The 24,129-nt window shown below is 46.8% G+C and overlaps 1 protein-coding gene across 4 annotated transcripts; it reads left to right on the top strand.

The window, feature by feature from the left end:
• Positions 1 to 5,936: 5,936 nt before the first annotated feature.
• SEC11C (SEC11 homolog C, signal peptidase complex subunit) lies at positions 5,937 to 22,104 on the top strand (the record flags this gene model as incomplete). 4 transcript variants are annotated; one of them, XM_083466299.1, is made up of 9 exons in its annotated part: positions 5,998 to 6,134; positions 9,042 to 9,095; positions 13,095 to 13,204; positions 14,517 to 14,666; positions 16,174 to 16,293; positions 17,879 to 17,936; positions 18,400 to 18,476; positions 19,468 to 21,071; positions 21,535 to 22,104. In XM_083466299.1, exons 1-8 carry the CDS (start codon positions 6,090 to 6,092, stop codon positions 19,505 to 19,507), a joined length of 654 nt encoding a protein of 217 aa, XP_083322425.1. In that variant the 5' UTR covers positions 5,998 to 6,089. The 4 variants fall into 4 exon arrangements, with proteins under 4 accessions (XP_083322427.1, XP_083322425.1, XP_083322428.1 ...); XM_083466301.1 differs by lacking the exon at positions 18,400 to 18,476 and having other exon boundaries at positions 5,937 to 6,134; XM_083466300.1 differs by lacking the exon at positions 18,400 to 18,476 and having other exon boundaries at positions 6,026 to 6,164.
• Between the last annotated feature and the right edge of the window lie 2,025 nt (positions 22,105 to 24,129).

The following is a 24,129-nucleotide window of genomic DNA, read 5'->3' as shown; positions in this document are numbered from 1 at the left end:
TGAGACTGCTAGAGTGCCGGTGGCGGATAACTCATTCCAAATCTGACCGGACACAGGTTAGAGCTCAATGTCGAGCCTACCAAGTGGCGATAGCGACAGTGAAGAAGACTTTCTTCGCCGCCTCTATTGCATCTGCAGAAAACAGCAGCAGGAGACTTTTTCAGGTGGTTCACAATTTAGCGGACATCGGGGCCCAGTACGGGCCACATGATCTCCTGCAATGATTTCGCAAAGTTTTTTGCAGATAAAATCGCTCAGATTCGGGAAGAAGTAGACTCCACCGTGGGAGCAGGGCCAGGGCGGGAGAGTGCTAGAGTCCTGTCTAGTCAAGTTGCATGGGATCAATTCCAATCTGTTACCTCCGAGGATGTGGACAGGCTGCTTGGACGAGTGAAGCCAACCATCTGTCTCCTGGATCCTTGCCCATCCTGGCTTATAAAAGCTAGCTGGGAAGGACTGGGCGATGGGCTTCGTGGGGTGGTGAATGCTTCCCTCCGTGAGGGAGCCTTCCCAGACCCGCTGAAAGAGGCGGTTATTAAACCGCTTCTTAAAAAACCATATTTAGATGCGGCCACGATGGCCAATTATCGCCCAGTCTCAAATCTTCCATTCTTGGGCAAGGTGATTGAGCAAGTGGTTGCTGAACAACTCCAGGCATGCCTGGAAGAAGCGGACCATTTGGATCCCTTCCAGTCGGGATTCAGGCCTCATCATGGGACTGAAACTGCCTTGGTCGCACTGGTTGATGATCTCCGGTGGGCTAGGGACAAAGGTGAGAGTTGTTTCCTAGTTCTGCTGGATCTCTCAGCTGCGTTTGATACCATCGACCATAACATCCTTCTGGACCGTCTTGAGGAGCTGGGAGCTGGGGGCACTGTCATACAGTGGTTCCGCTCCTTCCTCCTGGGCCGTGTTCAGAAAGTGGTGGTGGGGGATGAGTGTTCAGACCCCTGGGCTCTCACTTGTGGGGTGCCTCAGGGTTCTGTCCTCTCCCCCATGCTTTTCAACATTTACATGCAGCCACTGGGAGAGATCATCAGGAGGTTTGGGCTGGGTGTTCATCAGTATGCGGATGATACCCAGCTCTACCTCTCTTTTAAATCAGAACCAGTGAAGGCGGTGAAGGTCCTGTGCGAGTGTCTGGAGGCGGTTGGAGGATGGATGGCGGCTAACAGATTGAGGTTGAATCCTGACAAGACAGAAGTACTGTTTTTGGGGGACAGGAGGCGGGCAGGTGTGGAGGATTCCCTGGTCCTGAATGGGGTAACTGTGCCCCTGAAGGACCAGGTGCGCAGCCTGGGAGTCATTTTGGACTCATAGCTGTCCATGGAGGCACAGGTCAAATCTGTATCCAGGGCAGCTGTTTACCAGCTCCATCTGGTACATAGGCTGAGACCCTATCTGCCTGCAGACTGTCTCACCAGAGTGGTGCATGCTCTGGTTATCTCCCGCTTGGACTACTGCAATGCGCTCTACGTGGGGCTACCTTTGAAGGCGACTTGGAAACTACAACTAATCCAGAACGCGGCAGCTAGACTGGTGACTGGGAGTGGCCGCCGAGACCATATAACACCGGTCTTGAAAGACCTACATTGGCTCTCAGTATGTTTCCGAGCACAATTCAAAGTGTTGGTGCTGACCTTTAAAGCCCTAAACGGCCTTGGTCCAGTATATCTGAAGGAGCGTCTCCTCCCCCATCGTTCTGCCCGGACACTGAGGTCCAGCTCCGAGGGCCTTCTGGCGGTTCCCTCACTGCGAGAGGCCAAGTTACAGGGAACCAGGCAGAGGGCCTTCTCGGTAGTGGCGCCCGCCCTGTGGAACACCCTCCCATCAGATGTCAAAGCGATAAACAACTACCTGACATTCAGAAGACATCTGAAGGCAGCCCTGTTCAGGGAAGTTTTTAATATGTGACATTTTAGTGTATTTTTCATCTTTGTTGGAAGCCGCCCAGAGTGGCTGGGGAAACCCAGCCAGATGGGTGGGGTACAACTAATAAATTATTATTATTATATTATTATATTATATGGTGAGAGAGGTGAAAAACGACATAGAACTGAAGGAGGAAGTTGGGAGAGAGACACTCTTTCCTACTGCCTTGTTATGTACAGAGTTGAATAGGATCCAAAATGCAGCAGTCTGAGTGGTCCTAGAACAATAGGATTCAGAATGCAGCAGTCTGATTGGTCCTAGAACAATAGGATCCAGAATGCAGCAGTCTGGTTGGTCCTAGAACAATAGGATTCAGAATGCAGCAGTCTGATTGGTCCTAGAACAATAGGATCCAGAATGCAGCAGTCTGATTGGTCCACATGAGCCACCCAATCCCGCTCCAGGTGGAAGTGAATCCGCAACTTGATTGGCCTCCAGGAGAATCCCGGAATTATCTAGCCAATCACATGGAGCCCATTGTGTAAATAATGTATATAAAGCAGACATTCTGGGGGAACTTCCATTCCTCCTCACCACTATGAGCTGAATAAAGAGCATGAAATCCACTCTCGACTCCGAGTATATTTCATTCCTGTTTCACCTCTATGGTGCATTCTCAAGGCTCAGATTAATTATTTTATCCAAATCCCTTGAAAAAGTGATCTATCCAGAGTTCTGCTAGCCTCGTCCCTAATCTGCTTCATAATCCTGAGGTTTATGCATTGCATTCCAGTCTCTGCCTGTACATATCTGTTTGGAGCTAACAGGCGGCATTGCTTGGGAATATAGTAACAGGAAATTATTCTGGTTGCCATTTTCTGACACCCCACCAACTTTTCAATATATTTTTTGAGGTGAGGAGACTCTCACCCCCACACCATACATTTAAAGCACACATACTACTCTGTCAGGGTCCCCCCCCCAAACACTGAGAATCCTGGAAACTGTTGTTCACCGAGGGTGCTGCCCTCACAGAGCTACAATTCCAGTACCTTTAACAAACTACAGTTCCCAGGATTCTCTTAAAGGGGTATAAATGTGCTTTAAATATATGGTGTAGACATGGCCTCAAATAATCAGACTCTCCTCTCTCCCTCCAAATCTGACAACCAAGCAAAAAAAATCTGATTTATTTATTTATTTGCTTACACATACAGTATACATGCACCAGTTTGTGTCAACTAGTCCAATGTTGTTGTTGTTTTTTTAAAAAAAGAATTAACCCACAGGGGTCTGTTTTCTTCAATTCAGTAGGCAACTCTTATTCCTCATTTGGAAAATACGGGCCAGTTGCTGTTCTAGGATTTTGGCACCAAGCAGTGACACACATCAGTGGAAATGCCGCACAAACGGTGGATAACAAAACACAGGCATCCACACTTACTGAGAAGCTGGAGGAAATTGTATGGAGGTCAGGAGAGACCATTTCTTTGTGTTTCCAAGTTGGGAACAAAGTGCTCTTCCTCTCTAACGCAAGGCTTTTTGAAGACAGTCTGAACATGCTGCATTTTCGCAAATTGCTCTTACAATAATGAGAAGCTGAGTCAGACGCCGTGTACCTTGGACTAGTTTCCAAAACTGTTGTGAAAATGCTTGCACAAGAGTTTTACACAATGCTCCTACAGTTGAATTCAGCAGCTGTTCTCGTGTGGCCACATAAGCAGGCAGATGGAACTTGTGATTTAATGTTCACTTTCTCACACATCTCTTGAATGCTTCACGGGCCCAAACGATGGCAGGAAACCATCCCAGTAGCTCCTGGAATTTCTGTGTTAAAGTAAGTTGCCATGCAATAATGTAGCTGGAATGGACTAAATAGCGGCCTGACGCCTACGGATCTTGCTGGACTACAATTCCCATCATCCCATGCTAGATGATGGGGCTGATGGGAGTTGGAATCCAACCACCTGGGAGATCGCAGGATCCCCACTGCTGATTTTAACCAACCCATTGAAGTAAAGCACCCGCTCGCCATCAGCTCTTCAACAAATCTGTTAGCCAAACTCCAGCAGGGGCCATATGATCTGCATAAAGTTTATTCCAGAGGAAGTGCAACAAAACAACTCTTGCAAGTAAGCCAAGGCACACGGTGTAGGCAGTTGGTGTGTGAGAGAGAGCTTCAGACTGAGGAAGGATACATTCACATTTCTCTGTCCAGGCATTGGGACTCTCCACAGGCAATACACCTCACCCGTTGTATTTTGCACCCACCCTTGAGTGGTTTTTGCCTGGCTGGACCATGTCCTTCTTGCTTGCATGGATGGAGCATAGAGAGGTGTTATGTACTGAAGTTCTCACCCTGGGCCAGCAGGGGGATACTGTAGATAGTTTTCACTCAGGTCCGCATATGCACAGGGACGCGGACTTATAAAAAATATTGGGGGGGCCCGGGAAAGCTCATGAATAATAAATAAGCTCATGAATATGCAAATAAAGTGGCTCCGGCCCTAAATAGGGCAAGCCACGCCCCCCAGCCAGCCGATTGGCTGGCTGGGAGGTGTGGCCAGTCGGGATTCCCCTGTTCTCGCGGGATTTCCGGCAGTGCCTTGGCAGTGGCGGTGGTGCTGCGAAGCAGCGAGGCAGGAGCCCCCGCCATTAGGGCGCGCGGCTGGCTGGCTGGCTGGCGAAGGAGCAGGTGGGGAGGAGGCGGGGGACGGCGGCGGCGCTCTGCTGGAAGGGCGCCCGAGATTATTGGGGGGGCTGAGCCCCCCAAAAATTTTTTTGAGGGGGCTCGAGCCCCCTCAAGCCCCATGGAGTCGGCGCTTATGCATATGCAAATAAGGAATTGAAAGTGACGTTCAGTGATTGGATAGTTACAGAAAGTTGTTACTGTTGCTTTGTAGTTGAGCTCTATACAGTGGTGCCTCGCAAGACGAAAAGAATCCGTTCTGTGATTCTCTTCGTCTAGCGGTTTTTTCGTCTTGTGAAGCAAGCCCATTGACGGATTAGCAGATTAGCGCTATTAGCGGCTTTTAGCGGCTTTTAGTGGCTTATCAGATCAGCTGATAAGGGGCTTAGCGGCTTAGAAAAAGGGGGGGAGGGGAAAAACCCCGCAGGAACTCGCAAGACATTTTCGTCTTGCGAAGCAAGCCCATAGGAGATTCATTTTGCGAAGCAACTCCAAAACGGAAAACTCTTTCGTCTAGCGAGTTTTCCGTCTTGCGAGGCATTCGTCTTGCGGGGCACCACTGTATAAGCAGGCTGGCTGAACCCTTCAGTTCAGTTCTGGCCTGTGAATAAACAAGAGCTGTTTGAAGAATGGATGTGTCGTCTGATATGTTCACCCACAACTTAACAAGAGGGTTGTGTGAATGTGGAGAATCTACCTGCTGGTGCAAAAGTGAAATTCACATTTATTGAAATTCACCCATTTTTAGCCCTCGAACAGAAAAAAAAAAGGTTCTCCACTAGTGATGTAGGGAAGAGAATAAGGCCCAAAGAGAAAACCCTCCAGGTTGCAGTCTCTGGTCATGCCTAGGGAGGTGAGTGTGCTTGAGGACTACCACCTTGCATTTTATATTTGACACCTCACTATCAAACGCCTTCTCACTAACCCCGCCTCCTCCACCAGCGTCATTCATATCCGTAACGCTGATTCTGAATCTTCAAATCTAACACGGCATCCTTCTTAGCCCCGCCTCCAAATCCCAGCAATGGCTCAGCTTACCACGCCTCTTTACCGCTCGATTACCTCTCTAAGCCCCGCCCCTTTCTTTTCCCCTCTCGCCAATGAACGACGTCCACGGTTTAACAGACTCTCTCGAATGCTTAGCCGTCCTAAGTACCGCCTGACGCGAGTATCCGAATCTGCTTCCCTCGAACCCGAGTCGAATTGGTTCAGCGCGGCGGCCCTGTATCGTGGCTGGTTTTTGTTTTTTAAAAATTAAAAAAATTAATAAGCCTCAACTCTCCCCCCTCCCTGTGACAAAATATCGGTGCTTTCAGGCACTAGCGCGGCTGCCAAGACAGTAAACGGAAAGGGCCCCCTCTCCCCGCGCAGCTGCATTCTGGGAGACGTAGTTCCCCAGGTCTCCGCTGCTGCACCGGGATCGCCGCGAGAGGGGAAAGGGGTGGGACTACAATTCCCAGAAGCCTGAGCGAAAAAGCGTGAGCCCTGTGCCTTGTCCCACCTGGGCCAGCTGCTCTGGGGAATGTGAATGGTCTGCGGCGGCGGCGGCGGCGGCAGGGAGGAGGCTGCTGCTGTGAGTAGAGGTCTCGCGAGCCCCTCTCAGGTGGGGCTCATTTGGGGAAGGGGGCTCTAGGGGAGGGGCTTCTTCCAGCAGAGCCTTAGCCCCCCTTGTTTGGCGACCCTCTTTACCTGCTGCTAGGAGGGGGGGCACACACACAGATAGGGGGTCTAAAGGGTCTAATTGCCAGGTTGCAATTAAGTAGGCTTGCTTTTGGAACTCAGTGGAGGCTGGGGGCTCGCAGTCTTATATATCTATATTTGCACTGTTTTCAAAAACGGATTAATAATAATAATAATAATAATAATAATAATAATATTTAAATTACCAGTCGCTTTATTTTGCAACCTAAAGTTGGTCCTTGGGATAGCTCAGTCGGCAGAGCATGAAACTCTTAAATCTCAGGGTCGTGGGTTCGAGTCTCACATCGGGCAAAAGATTCCTGCATTGCAAGGGACCAGCTGACCCTCGTGGTCCCCTTACAACGCTACTTTTGCATGATGCACCCCAAGCGTATATGGGGGTGGGGTGTTGCTTTCCCCTGCTCCTCCCCATGGTGCTTTGTTTTGGGCTGCCAGCTGGTTCTGACTCTCCAGCCTCATCGTATGGGGTCCGGACATCACCCTGCAACCAGGAGTGAGCAGGGAAGACTTTTGCAACTCATAGACTTGTAGGGGTAGAAAGGGCCAGGAGGGTCATCTCGTCCAGCCCACTGCAGTGCAGGAATCTTTTGCCCAAGGTGTGTCTCGAATCCACATCCCTGAGATCGAAAGTCTCATGCTCTACCCTTTGCTCTTGGTCATTTTTCATTTCCTTCTATAGGAACAGCTCTGCTACATCAGGCCAGCGGCCATCCAGTCCTGCAGCTCGTTTTCACATTGTCCAGCCAGATTCCTGTGGGAAACCAGGGAGCAGAACCATGAGCACAAGAGTATTCTCCAGTGGCGTAGCATGGGGGGTGCAGGGGGGGCCGGCCGCAACATCTGGGGGTTAGGGTTAGGGTGCGCAAATCCACGGGTTAGGGGGCGCAAATTACTTGCCTTGCCCCGGGTGCTGACAACCCACGCTACGCCACTGGTATTCTCTCTTCCTGTGGTTTCCAGTAGCGGCATTACTTCCTCCATCTGTGGAGGTGAAGCATAACTATGGTGGCCAATAGGAATTGATAGCTCTTTCCTCCACGGATTTTCCCCCCAATCCTCATTTAAAGCCACCCAAGTTTGTGGCATCCCTGTCTCTTGGGGGACACTGGAGGACATTGTTCATGCCTCCCCCTCTCTTGCCACATGCTGCTACAAGGGTGTAAAGGCTGAAGAATACCTAGTGTGGTTTGAGAGACATCAGATAGACATCCTTGAACTGTTAGGCTTGCAAACTTTGATGTGTGAGCCCAAAGGGATTTCCGCTGCAGTTCTCTGCTGCTAAGTTAAAATGTTGGAAAGTGTGTGCTAACTTCTCAGATTATAAGGACAGGGGAGGCCAGAGCTTAGTGGCAGAGCATGTGTGTTGCAGGCAGATGGTTTCTGGTTCAGTCCTTGGCATCTTCAGACAAAAGGAGCTTAAATAACAGGTCTGGGGGAAACCCCTGTTGAGCTGCTGTCAAACTTCTTAATACTGTCCTAGGCTGACTAAGCATCTCCAGTTAAGATACGCCAAACCTGGGAAATTGAAATGAATCTGCATTTTGTACTACATGCAAGGTGTATTACTCTTTTGTAGTAATTTTGGAAGCAGATATTGTGTGATTTGTGAGGTTTTCATACATATATCTGTTGAACAGTATGAAGTTCTGGTTCCTGCCTTGCTGGCCTGGTGTCATGTTAAGTAACATGAAATGCTTCTGTCAAAAAGCAAACACTTAAAGAAAATATAGTTGCTTCTAAAGGGGAAGTGTAGTAGTTAAGAAACTGAGTTATGAATTGGGAAGCCTGTGGTTTGAATCTCGCCTCTGCCAAGCTGGTGTCCTTCCAGATGTGCCATACTACAACTCCCAACAGCCATGCTCACTGTGCCTGATGGGAGTTGTAGTCTTAACACATCTGGAAGGGCACCAGGATGGTGAAGACTAGCATAGGTGGTCTACAGTATGAGGGCTAACGATACAAGATTCCCTGAAAGGTAAGTCATTAAGTATTGCAGCTTGATAATGCACGTGAAGCCCTTTGAGCAGTTGAAAGCAACAATTTATTAAAGTTGGCTAGGGGTGTATTTGAAGGCTGGGGAAGCTGTGGCCCTCCATGTTGTTGGACTACAACTCCCATCATCCCTGACCATTTGCCATGCTGGCTGATGGGAGTTGGTGTCCAACAAGATTTGGAAGGCCAAAGGTTACATATTCTTGTCCTAAGTCTCTCCATACAATTGATACCAGAACGAGGGTTGCAGTTCAGTGTTCACTACAACCTAACCATACTTTTTGCCCACATCCTTTCTGTGAAAGATACACCTGGTAGAATTCACAGCTTTGCACTTCAACCTAGTTTAAGAAAAGGGGACACGGGTGGCGCTGTGGTCTAAACCACTGAACCTTTTGGGCTTGCCAATCCAAAGGTTGGTGGTTCGAATCCCCGCAATGGGGTGAGCTCCCGTTGCTCTGTCCCAGCTCCTGCCAACCTAGCAGTTCAAAAGCACAACAGTGCAAGTAGATAAATAGGTACCACTGTGGCGGGAAGGTAAACGGCATTTCCATGTGCTCTGGCTTCCATCACAATGTTCTCTTGTGCCAGAATCGGTTTAGTCATGCTGGCCACATGACCCGGACAAATGCCGGCTCCCTTGGCCTGAAGCAAGATGAGAGCCGCACCTCATAGTCGCTTTTGACCGGACTTAACCATCCAGGGGTCCTTTACCTTTTACCTTACCTTACCTAGTTTAAGAATAACATTTCTCTCTCCTTCTCTCTTTCTGTTATTGGCTCCTCAGAAAGCTGCAGCCATGGATATATTTGGTGACCTGCGGCGAATGAACAAGCGCCAGGTAATAGAAAAGCACAATTACAGTTTGTCTTGTTGCCTGCAAGACCTATATATGTATAAACCTTTATAAAAGCAGTTGCATATTTAAAAACAGAAGGCCATCCAACCTCTGTTTAAAAACCTCTTTGGGAGGTTGTAGACTTTCCTTCATTAGACGCTTTTAAATGGAGGTTGGATCTATCAGGGATTCTTTAGTTGTGATTTCTGTCTTGCTGGTGGTTCATGATGTTTGGGTTATTCCTTCCGAGAAACTGAGTACAGCTGGCTTAAACTGGTTCTGTTATCTCTTCTTTCACGGTCATGCTGACTATAATAATAGGCCAGAAGGAGCCTGGGCTTCACTTCCTCTTTCAAGCTCTTTTCCTTCTGTTGTTGTGTTCTGTATACAGCGTTAAGGTTTAGTCTTATTTTAAGTTTAAGTTAAGTCGGTTGCAACTGGATTTCCTATGGACAGTGCCAACCCTGAATGTATTGGACTTGTGACCATGATGCTCATTTGCCTTCAGTAGCAGTAATGTTCTGCTGGATGAAATATTAATTGCCTCTGGTCTGTTTTCTGAGAATCCTGCAATGTGTTTAAGTTGTTACTCGGCTAACTATACAAATATATGTATTCCAAACTATACATTGGATTCTAGTCTGGATCGATATTGAGCAGAATTCCATGGTAGGCTTCTCATTCTGGAAAACAAGAGCTGAAAAGGGTTTGTTTTTCTACTCTTCAGAGTTCCAGTTTCTTTCCTTTCATCCTCCATATTTAAAATTGGTGGGGTTGTGTGTCTGTTTCTCCTCACAGCTGCCCCAAAGCGTCTTAGGAGCAAATAAATGCGGACCCCCCCCCCTTGTCATACATGATGCTGAGAGATAAAATAAGGAAGCCTGGAAGTGCTTGAGAGGAGAATGTTTTGATGGAGGAGACTTGTCTTGAATGAATGTAACTGTGCCCCTGAAGGACCAGGTGCGCAGCCTGGGAGTCATTTTGGACTCACAGCTGTCCATGGAGGCGCAGGTTAACTCTGTGTCCAGGGCAGCTGTCTACCAGCTCCACCTGGTACGCAGGCTAAGACCCTACCTGTCCGCGGACTGTCTCGCCAGAGTGGTGCATGCTCTAGTTATCTCCCGCTTGGATTACTGCAACGCGCTCTACGTGGGGCTACCTTTGAAGGTGACCTGGAAACTGCAATTAATCCAGAATGCGGCAGCTAGACTAGTGACTGGGGGCGGCCGCCGAGACCACATAACACCGGTTCTGAGAGATCTGCATTGGCTCCCAGTACGTTTCCGAGCACGATTCAAAGTGTTGGTGCTGACCTTTAAAGCCCTAAACGGCCTCGGTCCTGTATACCTGAAGGAGCGTCTCCACCCCCATCGTTCAGCTCGGACACTGAGATCCAGCGCCGAGGGCCTTCTGGCGGTTCCCTCATTGCGAGAAGTGAGGCTACAGGGAACCAGACAGAGGGCCTTCTCGGTAGTGGCGCCCGCCCTGTGGAATGCCCTCCCATCAGATGTCAAAGAGATAAATAATTACCTGACATTCAGAAGACATCTTAAGGCAGCCCTGTTCAGGGAAGTTTTAATATGTAACGCTGTACTGTTTTTAACACTGATTGGGAGCCGCCCAGAGTGGCTGGGGAAACTCAGCCAGATGGGCGGGGTATAAATAATAAATTATTATTATTATTATAATTATTGTGGGTTGTGTGCGAAGAGGATGTAGAACACAGCTTTTCCTTTTTTTTACATTTCCGGTCTCTCTTTGGGTGGGTGGGTGATTGATGAAAGGATGATTCATCCAACCCAATTGGTGTCTTAAGAATGTAAGTCAAGTGGAGCTTCCTTTTTGAGGTTAAGCAGTTATGACACTTCTTCCACCACCTGCCCAGCATATAATCCAAGTGTACATTTCACTCCCCACGTCTTGGCTGGAGCTTTTTGTCAGCTTTGTGGCGTCATGGAGAATGTGGGGTGAGCCTGTTTGCATGACTATTTCACTGCATGTCAAAATCACAGATCCATTTGAGCACCTAGTCTAGGGAAGGGCTAACTTATAGGAACACCAAGTCAGGCTTGCTGCACCATTGAACTTAGTATTATCTACACTGACCACCAGCAGCTGGCCAGAGTTCCAGTAGGGACATTCCCAGCTTTCCCTGGACATGTCAGGAATTGAACTGGGCTGTTCCAAATAATGTTTGTATTTGACTAAGCTATGCTCAGGATAGAACCATTGAAAGTGAATGGACCTCAGTTAGTCATCTCCATTAATTTCAGTGGACGGTATCTTAGAGGGTGCAACAGTCAATTTAACCCACAAGTAGGAATGAACATATAAGCAGCAGATAACACTAAATAAATGAACATTTGAGACAAAAATGGGTGAAATAAAAGACTACCTAGAATGCCAGGGAGAGATGGACTGGGAAGTCTGAGGATAAGGGATAAATGATGGATATTGTATGATGTATATATAAGTTGTAAAAATGCATAAGCAACAAAAACTAATAATTTCAATGGACGCTGTCAATATGAAGTACTTCTGCTAGTGCAAGCTTTTCTTCTTGTGCAACAGAACTTTCTCTCCCCCTCCTCTCTTGGAGCCCTCACCAGATTTGCTCTGGAGGGTTGGGGGTAACTTCAAGAACAGTTCTTTTTTGGGGGGGGCGGTGTATGGGCAGAGGAGAAGGGAAGGTTCAGTTGTACAGGCCCAAGTCCTTGTGCTAATGGAACTAATTCACTAGACGCCACCCAATGGGTGGTTTTATATTGATTGATTATTTAATTTCTATACCATTTAATATATTTTAAATCTCTCTAAGCGGTGGTACTCAAAAAACTGAAGCAGCAACAGACATCATAAACAAAATATTACAAAAGCACACAGTTACATATAAAAATGTAACATTAATAAACAGTTTTATCTATAAATCAATATCCATTCATTTTCCTCCCTTTCAGCCACCATATTCTCACCCAGGGTCCAAACAAACCCTACCTAGCTCAGCTGCTTTCTATTGTGTTGTGTTTTTCTCTCTCTCTGTATTTTTTTTTTAAAAATACTGTTATTATTTTAACTTTCGTGAGCAGAGTACATATGTTTTTGGGTGACTACAATAAATCATGGGGGGTGAAGGTAAAAAAATGTTCTAATTTCTCTCCCCCTACCCCCAGCCTCTGCCTTTGAACAATTTTACCTGTTCTGAAAGAAGCCAGGAAATGAGGCCATCCTTTGGGCTCCTTTTGAGCACTGTACAGCTGCCTTGTGCAGGCAGGTGAAATCGGAGTGCCCTACTTTCCCCTCTGCATTGATCTACTTTCCCCCTCTCTGGTGAGGGCGGCGGTGTTGTGGTCAGTGCACCCCCCCCCTTCCCGGCAGTCTGTTTTTGATTGCCCTGTTTTGTGCAACCCCACCAAGCCGCCTGTTATAAAGGCACGGCGCCCTGGGAAGCCTTCCCCTCTGTCGAAGAAGCTCAACGTGTGTCTGTTGAAGATAAAAAGATCCTGCAGTATTTACATCTCAGAATGTGCCTCCCCTTTCCTTCCTGGAAGCAAACAATCTCGACCGTTAATAGGTTTCTGCATTGGTTTGGTTCTTTCAAGACTAGCAGCTGTGGCCATTTATGTTTCTGTGCAGTATAATAATCTCTCCCCCTAGCCAAACATAGAAGTGGGGGTCACTGTGACTTGTAGAGCTGTAAAAGCACAAATGTGGGTTACTGGAGTCCAGTCTTATCAGGAGATTCCCTCGCCCTGGCGCCTCCTTTCACACTTGCTTCCTCGTTCCTTAAAAGTGTTTGGGCTGTGCCATTCACACCCAAGCTAGTTTCCCCAGCTCTGGAGCTGGAGCAATCCCTCTTAAGCCCAGTGCATTCTGTGCTAGTGCGGCCTGTGCTGCTATAACATCAGGAAATGAGAACCCTGCTGGCACCTGTTGGCTTGCTCTCTTAATCTCAGGTTTTTGATCTGCTGTTTCCACTTATCACAGCTCTTCCCTTCCTTACAGCTCTATTACCAAGTCTTAAATTTTGCCATGATTGTGTCTTCGGCGCTGATGATATGGAAAGGCCTTATTGTTATCACTGGGAGTGAGAGTCCTATCGTTGTAGTGCTCAGGTATGCCTATGTTAAACCAAATCTGTTGCTGGGTTAGCGAGTGACCCAGAGCTTATGCCCCATTCCACTCCTAAAATAGTATCTGCAGATCTTGGAAGGAGACCAGGATGTGTGGTTTCTCCAACTGTTGTCTGTCTGATGTATCTCCTTCGTTAGGTTTATTCAATCTGTGCATCCTGTACCACTAAAAAAAAAAGTCCCAAAATTATTTACAACCAAAGTAAAAAGTACAATTAAAAAAATCACATAAGCTTGATTAAAAACAGATTTAGTCCCTGCCTATGGCATGCCCTCTGGGATGCGGGTGGTGCTGTGGGTTAAACCACAGAGGCTAGGGCTTGCTGATCAGAAGGTCGGCGGTTCGAATCCCTGCGCGGCGGTGAGCTCCCGTTGCTCGGTCCCTGCTCCTGCCAACCTAGCAGTTTGAAAGCACGTCAAAGTGCAAGTAGATAAATAGGTACCGCTCTGGCAGGAAGGTAAACGGCATTTCCGTGCGCTGCTCTGGTTCGCCAGAAGCGGCTTAGTCATGCTGGCCACATGACCCTGAAGCTGTACGCCAGCTCCCTCAGCCAATAAAGCGAGATCAGCGCTGTAACCCCAGAGTCGGCCACAACTGGACCTTACGGTCAGGGGTCCCTTTACCTTTACCTTATGGCATGCTCTCAGTCAGTCATTTTATTTGTATGCTGCCTTTCCAGAGTTAAAACCATGCTTAAGGTGGCTTGCAACATACAAAAAAATGCATAACTGCAAACACAGCAAAAGTAGTAATAAACAAATGTAATATCAAGATGTACACAACCAAATTGAGCAATTTGCACATTTTTTTATTAAAAAAATATGCAAAAAAAATAACAGCAGCACTCCCCCCCCCAACAAAGACCCCAAACAACACTGCAGCCCAAGAGTCTGTTCAGCAGCCTCAGCTTTTGTAGCTGGAGTCAGTCAGGGCGCCCCCCCCCCCAGCCAGGTGGGCAAAGTCCTGCAAGGCAGGGAGCAGGTTGAGCAGCGATTCCAAGTCTCACAGCCAAGGGGGGCCTGCCAGACACCAACCCTTGTCGTCATTTCATTTCCAGGCAAATACATTTGAAATGTATTTTGGGCATAGTGGAATATAGTGCATCTTGGAATGTGAAATACGTCACCTGTCGAATATCAGGGTATGGCTTCAATAGCCTGTGAACATAACTGATTTTTCTTCAGTTACCAGTGTAATAGTAATTTTTAAAGAAGAAAACTAGTACCAAGCTTCCTCCCTGACAGAAGAATGATACTGACTCTTTAATTCCTGTTTCTCTTCTTTCCTTTATAGTGGCAGCATGGAGCCAGCCTTCCACAGAGGAGATCTGCTGTTCTTAACAAACTTCCGGGATGACCCCATCAGGGCCGGGGAAATAGTGGTTTTTAAAGTCGAAGGCAGAGATATTCCGATTGTACACAGAGTAATCAAAGTTCACGAAAAGTAATGGCAAAAACAATTCAGTGCTGTCACTGGCGTAGTCATCTTGCTTGGCTGTTAGAATGCAGAATGCTTAGAAGGAATGGAGATTTGCATTTGAAGTGAAATTGGGAGGGTGAACTGGGCAGGAAATACTTGGGCTAAATGTACATTCCTTAATTTAAAAAAGGACGTATTTGGTGCATGTATGTATTGAATGAGTGCTGTCAATGCAGTCAGCCTCAGCTCTCCAAATTATTGGGTTTCGAAAGCACCTGCAGTACTTTCTTTCACTCTGCAGCTGTTCAACCGCTTTTTAAAACATCAGCTCCATAAAGTGGTTTATCACAGAGGACTGCAGACGAAGGGGTTCCTTAATGCAAATGTGCAAGCTCTGGGAAAGAAGGTCATGGCCTTTTTCCTCATCTCCAGGCATTCTGCTGCTTCCCTGTACTGAGCTAAGCCATGGCTTGGCTTAGTGTGTGCTTCAAACCGGGCTTGTGCTCCAGACTTAATCACGAGCTGAAACCAATGTTAGGAACATAGGAGGCTGCCTTACACCATGTCAGACTATTGGTCCATCTAGCAGACTTAATGTACACTGACTAGCAGCAGGTGCTGAGGGGTTCAGCCAGGGAGTTTGCCCCTGTAGTTTGCACCACCAGACTTTTTGGATCACAGTTTCCCTCTGCCCCAGCCAGCATGGTCCAGTATACCTGAAGGAGCGTCTCCCCCTCCATCGTTCTACCCGGACACTGAGGTCCAGCACCGAGGGCCTTCTGGCGGTTCCCTCACTGCGAGAAGCCAAGTTACAGGGAACCAGGCAGAGGGCCTTCTCGGTAGTGGCGCCCTCCCTGTGGAACGCCCTCCCACCAGATGTCAAAGAGAACAACAACTACCAGACTTTTAGAAGACATCTGAAGGCAGCCCTGTTTAGGGAAGCTTTTAATGTTTGATGTATCACAGTATTTTAATATTCTTTTGGAAGCCGCCCAGAGTGGCTGGGGAAACCCAGCCAGATGGGTGGGGTATAAATAATAAATTATTATTATTATTATTATTATTATTATTAGGAATTATGGGAGTTGTGGTTAAAAGATACCTGGGCAGAACACAATCCCAGGCTTCTGCCTCTAGCCCAGAGAATGTAAGTCTGGTTGCTATTCCCTCAAAGCTTTTCTGAATTGAAACAACCTCTTTCTTGGACCCCAGATTTCTTGTTACTTTCCCATGTTCAGGTGCTTGTTTTCCAGATCAAGAAACACCCTTATTTCTCTTTAACCACATTAGGGCAGGCATCTAGTAACTAAACAGATAACTCTTTGTTTTGCCCAAAGTAAATTATTAACAGCCTGGGGAGAAATAGGTGCTTAGATCTGTCAGTAAGAGTCAGAAATGAAGGTCTCGATATTTATTAAAAGGCAGCAGGAAGGGCAGATTGGTACCTTATCCGTTCTGTTTTGCAAACATTCTAATGGGCGACTTCCAGGTGTGGCTCCACAACGCGTTTGCCGTCTTGTTGTTTTGGCAGGGAAAACGGCAACATCAAATTTCTGACCAAGGGCGACAATAACGAAGTTGACGACAGAGGCTTGTACAAAGAAGGCCAGAACTGGCTTGAGAAGAAGGACGTTGTTGGCAGGGCACGAGGGTGAGTGTGGCTGCAGGGTGGGCTGTGCTGCCCCTGAAATGAAGGGTAATAGGTGGGTGACTTTTGAAAGCAGGGCTGAAGCAAACCTCTTTAGCAGGAGTGGGAAGGCTTTTTCAGATCACAGACCCCGTTCCTCTCTGGGCTACTACCTGGGGGCAGGCAGGACCCGGAAGAAAAAGCGGTCAGAGCAAAAAGTGTATTTTTTAATCATTGTATGAAGGTCTAGTTTCTACAACAGGAGTCGGCAACCGTTTTCAGCTGTGGGCCGGTCCACTGTCCCTTAGACCGTGTGGTGGGCCGGACTATTTTTTTTTTTTTTTGGGGGGGGGGAGAGAACGAATTCCTATGCCCCACAAATAACCCAGAGATGCATTTTAAATAAAAGGACACATTCTACTCATGTAAAAACACGCTGATTCCTGGACCGTCTGCGAGCTGGATTGAGAAGACGGTAGGGCCACATCTAGCCCCCGGGCCTTAGGTTGCCTACCCCTGTTCTACACCCTCACATGCCCCTCTCCCTCCTGCACCCAGTCAAGCAAGAGGCATGATCAGCATTCACAGACTTATTTCAGCAAGGGGAAAATACTCAGGGAGGGTCCAAAGCAGGGCTGGTAAGGAGAGCAGCCTGGGGATTTTCCTGAGGGTCAGGTAGAAAGGCCTGGAGGGCTGCATCTTCCTTCCCACCCCTGCTGCAGAGGCATTCTGTGTAGACTCAGAATGGACCTCTTAGGGTCATCTAGTCCAACCCCCTGCTATGCAGGCATCTCAGCTAAAGCATCCGTGGCAGGTGGTCATCCAATCTCTGCTTAAAAACCTCCAAGGAAGGAGAGTCCATCACCTTCCAAGGGCTCTTGCGGTTAGAGACTTCCTCCTGGTGTTTAGCTGGAATCTCCTTTCTTGTAACTTGAAGCCATGGGTTCGAGTCCTGCCCTCCAGGGCAGGAGAAAACAAGCGCTTGCTCTCCATCTTCCATGTGACAGTCTTTTAAGATATTTGAAGGTAGCTGTCCTCTCTCCTCCCAGTCTCCTCTTTTCCAGGCTAAACGTGCTGAGTGGACTGTTTCCCCCCGTGTCAGATTTTCGGATTTCTGTGAAAAAAAATCTTTCCATGCCAGCATTAGTGAGTCTTAATTGCACCGCCGTATTTTCCTTTGCCCGTGAATACTCTGCTCTCATTTGCACCTCGCAAAGCTTTCTGCAGTGCTACATAAACTATTATCTGTCTTGTATGCATTTATTTTGCTCAAATCAGCGCTTGTCTCTCTGGAGGGAGGATGTGGGCTGTTCTGGGCCAACTGAACCCTCACTTCCCGGCCATTACATACATTCGAATGGACTGTTCGTTTTCAGCCTTTATTTATTCTACTTCTATCAGTTTTAGCCATCAGATTCTCAAACTATACTAGCCAAAAGGGCTAGAAACCTTTTTCTCCTTTAATGGTGAATTCTGATATTTGAAGCTCCTGAGGCTTGTACCTGGTCTGGCTTAAATATAAAAATAAAAATAAAAGCATAAAATGCTACATTAAGTCAGGCTATTTTGAAATGACTTTATGCTATTCTGTTTAACCTCCACGAATCAGGTTTTTGCCGTATGTTGGAATGGTGACCATAATCATGAACGACTATCCAAAATTTAAGGTAAGTAAAGATTTAACTTTGGGGCCAATAACTTTTTCGGCAAAGAAGCAATTCTTTCGCCAACCAGTCTGCAAACTTGCATGAACAGATTCCCTGGTAGAGAGAATATTGTGCTTGGAAGATTTCATCAGGCCTACTTCCTTTTGCCACTAAAGGCTCATGTTTCAGATATGGGATAAGTTTGGTCTGCACACAGTGGGCTCAATGCATTGGCATATTTATTTCATAAAAATTTTACACCGCTTGATGGTAAATAAGAAAAACCAAATGCTGATGCAGCGACAGCCAGTATCATTAAAGTGAATGGGAATTGTGCAAAACTACCAGTCGTCTGTTGTGTAGCTCCCATTAATTTCAGTGGAGTTTGTGAAGCAGAGGTCCCTAGCACCCGACTGTCAATGTACAAAGCCTCAATTCCCTGATTTTTTAAAACTATACTCAAGGAAATGTTCGCCTTATGCAGATATCATTCCCGTTTCATATTTCTGAGGGCAGCATCTTGCTTTGCATCAAGGATCATGCTGGAGAATTTTTGCGAGCGTGAGTATTCAAATAGAGCAGTGTTTTTATTTTTCCTGTTCTCAATACGCCACAGAGAAAACTAGCCATGTGTCACATTTACAAATAAGCTTTTTATTCTTTTTTGTTTTGCTCAACAGAATGTTTTTAAATTCCTGACAATGTTGCTATAGGCAGTATTAAAATAAACCTTGCTTTTGTATAGCTGTAGATATAATTTCCACACATAATTAGTCATGCGGTAATACTGTGCGTTCTGTGACTCCGTTAGGTTTCAGTTTTAATCATTATTTGAAACACACCAAGGGTCAAATATTAGATCTCTAATCAAGTAAGAATACATCTACATGCATAAGTATATGCACTCTTATTCAGAGCCCCATGTGCCCTCCAGTGGCACCTAGAATTCCTGCTCCGTTCACTTCAGTCATGAGTGCAGCTTCACTCACACATAGGGATGTACATAGAGTCCAGGTTTATACATAATTGGAAGCCATAGTTCATTTAACCAGCCATGAATGAAATACATTGCTTCTCCAAAGTTAGTCTGTTTCCAGCTTCTTTGTAGTTTAGTGAGCATCTGGTGGCTGAATCACTTTTAAGGATGGGTTCACACATAACACCAAACCATAGCTTTTTAAAAAACCAAACCAAACCCAAGGTTCATGGTTGCAGTTTGTGGTTTGTTGGCAGTGAACAAACCATAGTTAAGCTTTGGGCAGGATTTGCACGTAATGCCAAACCATGGTTTAATAGACCATGGAATGGTAAACCATGGTTTAGTGTTATGTGTGAACCAGGCAAGAGTGAATTACTCCACTGGAAGGGATATTGGCCAGTCAGGAATCCACGTTCGTTCACATTGCAGACAATTTCAACCTATGCTTTGCTTTTTAGAAACTGGTGCCAGTACTATATTGAAAACTTATTCTGAAACAGGATCTGATTTTTGACATCTGAGATGCAAAGAGTTATGTTAGATACCAAAGTAATCTATATGTTTTGTTTGCAGTACGCTCTCCTGGCTGTCATGGGCGCGTATGTCCTCCTGAAACGAGAATCATAAAAGACTGAACATGGAACTGCCTTGCGCAACTCTTGAGCGTAGATATACAAAGAGATACTAATATATTTGAACCGTCCCTGTGTCTGTACAAAATATTTCATGGTCCGCAGACAATACTGTCCCAATGAATTTTCCTGTCCGTGCCACAATCTTAAAAACCCATTTTTGTGTGTGCATAAGTCCTACTGGTTGCCTCTGAACGAACCTCTAAGTGTTCTTACAACTGGATCACAAACACTGTCCACTGGTATTTTGTTTACAATATTGTTTTGAGTTTCTTCATGTTTTCACGGTTGCTTTTCAGCAAGGCATATAAATGGGCAGAATGACTGGGAGGGAGGGTTCAATATCATGGAAATTTCAGCGCTCGGGGTGGGGCAGGGGGCTGGTTAAACGTTCCAGAACTAGGCCAAACATCTAGGTGAAACAGATCTTCACTGCATGGATATGGTTGCTTGGAAGTATTTTAGACAGTAACTCAATGGCGTTTGAGTCTTGAGTTCCCTTTGGCTATATCTTAGCTAAGAAGCCCATTGATGAAGTTCTCCCTGTGCCGTTTCAACCCTGTTTCACTAGGTATTTTTGTCAAGCCACACATAGTTCATTCTTGTAAGTAGGTTCACCAAGTATTCCAGCATCCTATCACAATTCTTCTGATTATATATCTAGTGGCTCGTTTGTGAGAGGAGACTTTTCTGTCGCAAAATTGTACTGCTGGACTGGGCTTGTCTGAGAAGAGCAGGTTAAGTTGACAATCTTCGCTCTTGGTGGCTTGAGATGAGCTTGTGTTATTCTCCTGTAGACGAGGAAGAGCCCCCTGCAGATTCATCAAGGTGGTTCTGCTCCTCCCTGGGTAGCGCAGTCATCTGCATCATTCTGCCCACGAGACCTTGGACCACACACAAGGTGCAGATGCATGAGAAAATTGTCACCAGTAACCAACCAGGAGCATTCCTGTGTTTGAAGACACCCACACTGCCTTGTGTGAATTAGCAACAGATACAGCTCACGTCTTGCAGTCTGTGATCCACGAGATCCTAAACCTCTGGAAGACGGAGCAGGTCCACTCAAGCCTGCTGAGATGTGGCATCCCAGGATTTCAGTGTACATCACTGATCTCACCTTCCCCCAGGAGTAAAGCACTGGGTGAGGAGGATCACTATACCTGCTTACTAAACAACCCAGAAACACCACATTCTGAGCTACGTGACATGCAGTTGTGCACATGTGTACATCTGCAGACTTGCTATTTCTCTCAGGAGCTGCTTCTTGGGGTAGGGGGAAGGAATCCCATAGTTTGGAGGACACTCCAAGGCCCAACTCTTGAGAAAAACCTGGATTGGGACCAACCAAAATGTGGGGAACTCTTGGGTCACCTGGAACTCTTGGTTAGGCGAGATGTCACCCAAAACTAGGTGGTAGGATTGAGTTGGAAAGGAAAGGCAAAATGTCGTATCCACGAGGTAAAATAAAAGGCATTACCCAACCAAGTTTTTCTCTTATGGACCAAAACTTTGGCTTTATAGTATGAAAAGTGATGCTGAGGTACCGTATTTTTCGTCCCATAGGATGCTCCGTCCCATAGGACGCACCTAGTTTTTTTGGGTGGAAATAAAGGAAATTCCCCCCCTTTATTTCCCCCCCAAAACCAGGTCGGGGAACAGTGGTATGGCGGCGCTGCGCCTCCCCGCTGTCCCCTGAGCTTGTGGGGCTGGCCAATGTCTGCCCGGCGTGAGGGGCGCTCTGCTTAATGGCACCCCACACGCCGGGCGGTAGGCTGCTATCCGCAGTGTGGGGAGCCCTGCGGGAGTTCCCAGGAACTCCTGCAGGCTCCCCAGGCTTGCTGATAGCTTCCTGAAGCCTGGAGAGCGAGAGGGGTCGGTGCGCACTGACCCCTCTCGCTCTACAGGCTTCAGCGAAAGCCTGTATTTGCCCCATAGGACGCACACAGATTTCCCCTTCATTTTAGGAGGGGGAAAAGTGTGTCCTATAGGGCGAAAAATACGGTATGAGTATTATGGATTGCTCCAAGATTCACCTGTAGAAATTAATAGACCTGCAGAAATGTAGCATAAAGAGCTTTCTTGTGGGTGATTTAAGCCTGTCCAACAGTTGTGGCTTGTTCCGAATCTCTCCCGGAAAATGGCATTTTGTATCGGTGCTCAGAATCTCTGATTGTTCACATTCTCCCATGTTAAGAGCACTCCTGCCCATTTTTTTGGCTTTTTACGATCCCTTCATGGCCTTAGAGAAGTCACTTTAACAATGTGAATAATATTTGTGTGTGGTTGTTTTTTTTTAATTCTTGAAGAATACTTTTGCCTTTCTGCATAATCACGGTTATAAATGTTGTCCGCTCTATGAATCTGCCTGCCTTTAAAAGTAAAGAAAGTTCGCTGTTACGAAGATTTGTGACATCTGTGTGAAAGGACCTACAGAAAAGCGTTAAGTGAAAAGTGGAAGTTCAGCTGGGTCTTTGGGACATGGGACACAATAAATGTGGTGGCCCCGAAAACATCTCATTCATTTGTCTTATCATGCTATGCAATAATATCATTAAAGACTTGCTGTCTTGGTCTATGATTCACTGTGGTTATTCCCCCCACCCCCATTTCCTCTGGAGTCATCTCTGCTTAGCTCTTTATGGTTGATGATGGTGATGATTCAAAAAGAAACCCAGTTACAGCCCCTTTACCCTCCTCCCCTTTCTGTACTTTTAGGCCGGGGGGGGGGGGGACAGAAGAGTCTTGCTTGTGGACTCCCCTTGAGTACATGGTCGGCCACTGTGACACCAGAATACTGGACGAGACGGGCCTTTGGTCTGGATCCAGTAGGGTTCTTCTTATTGTTGATTCATATAATTGTAGAGTTGGAAGGGACCCCAAGGGTCATCTAGTCCAACCCCCTGCAATACAGGAATCTCAGCTAAATCATCTGTCATGGTCCGGTTCACGGGCAATCAAAGTCCTGGCAGGGGACGTCAGGACCGGGGGCAAGATGGCGGGGTGGGAGCAGGAACGGGAGTCACGAAGTCAGGGGTCCGAGGATCAAGAAGCAAGGAGTCACGAAGTCAGGGGTCCGAGGATCAAGAAGCAAGGAGTCACGAAGTCAGGGGTCCGAGGATCAAGAAGGAGTCAAGAAGCTGAGGTTCAAGGATCAGGAAGCAAGAAGCCCAAGGCAGGGAATGTGTTGCTGTGGCAAAGAGCTGAAGGGAAATGCTGACCTTATAACCCTTCCCAGCTCTTGTCACCAGGTGCTGTGAGTTACCAATCGGCCTCACCTGTGAGGCCGCGCCTTGCCTCTTCAGAACAAACTTAGGAAGGCCCCAATCCTGCAGAGTCCTATTGGTCACAGGGCCTGGCTCCTGCAAGCACACCTGACATCATCCATGACAGATGGCCACCCAACCTCTGCTTAAAAACCTCCAAGGAAGGAGAGTGCACCACTTTTCAAGGGAGTCCGTCCCAGTGTCAAGCAGCTGTTCTTACTGTCAGAAAGTTCTTCCTAATGTTGAGTCGAAATCTCCTTGGGGATGGCCTCAGAAATAGTCAAAAATCCAGAAGAACTTGGTGTTTCTAGAAACCCCCGCCCGCTGCATGCAACTTGGCTTCCTTGACTGAGTCGTCTACTACCAGGACTCTCTCATCGCAGAACCTTGGACAGTTCCGAGCTGGCAGTTTGCTGAGGTCGTATAACCCTTCCCAGTTGACTCCCTGTTTTCTTTGATGGTGTATGCAGCATTTATTTAATCATACCATTGGTTAGTCCATAAGCAGAGTTTTGTAGGTGATGGGAAACTTAAAGCGCAGTCTATAACATCGGCAAAGAATGGGCATGTCAGTCGGAAGTTAATGCAATAGCAGCAAAATAAAAAAATTAAAAGACACCTTAAGAGAGCGACAGAAATAATATTTCAGGAGTTATGTCATATATTTGTACATAATGCTGTGCCTCAGTACACATGTCCCAGTGGCCAGGGATGATGTAGCCCACCAATAACGGAATCCACCAATTCCCTAGCCTTTGTATAGAAAGTAACAGATAGATAGTAATCTGTTTCTTCTGCCTGAACTATACTGTTGAAAGCTGAAGCATATACTGGCTTTTTAATACGTTCCTGCCTTCAAACAGAAGATCAAACAGAAGTTCTTGCTTGGCCAAAATAAAAATCCCCCCCCTTTAATTGAATAGGTGCCTTTCTTTCCCAGAGGCTGTTTTCCACTAGATGCATCTCCGAACATTTTTTGAAAGGGCCCCCTCCCTAGATCCACAGCCTTGCGGATATCAGCAGAGGACCTGGCAATACCCGAGCTGAGAATGAATTTCAAGAGGAAAGCAATCCTGGGTTGGGTGGTAAATTTTGGACAGCATGACCCAGACAAGACTGCCCAAAGCGGAAGAAAACGCCAAGGCATTTTACGGCTGCCAGCATAGCTTCAGTTCTTCACACTGTCCACTGACAAACTCAAATAAAGATGTTTGATGAAAGGCATTGGTAGTTTTAACTCTACTTTTTACTTCTGTGTCGATATCAGGGTTGTGGTAGTCCAACAGGACTAATTTTAAATGGGTGCCATAAGCACAGTACCTGCCCCAGGAATTTGGAGG

This window comes from Podarcis liolepis (assembly GCF_965112155.1).
Source record: "Podarcis liolepis genome assembly, chromosome: 11".
Classification (NCBI taxonomy): Eukaryota; Metazoa; Chordata; class Lepidosauria; order Squamata; family Lacertidae; genus Podarcis; species Podarcis liolepis.
This window is presented reverse-complemented; position numbering and strand designations above follow the sequence as displayed.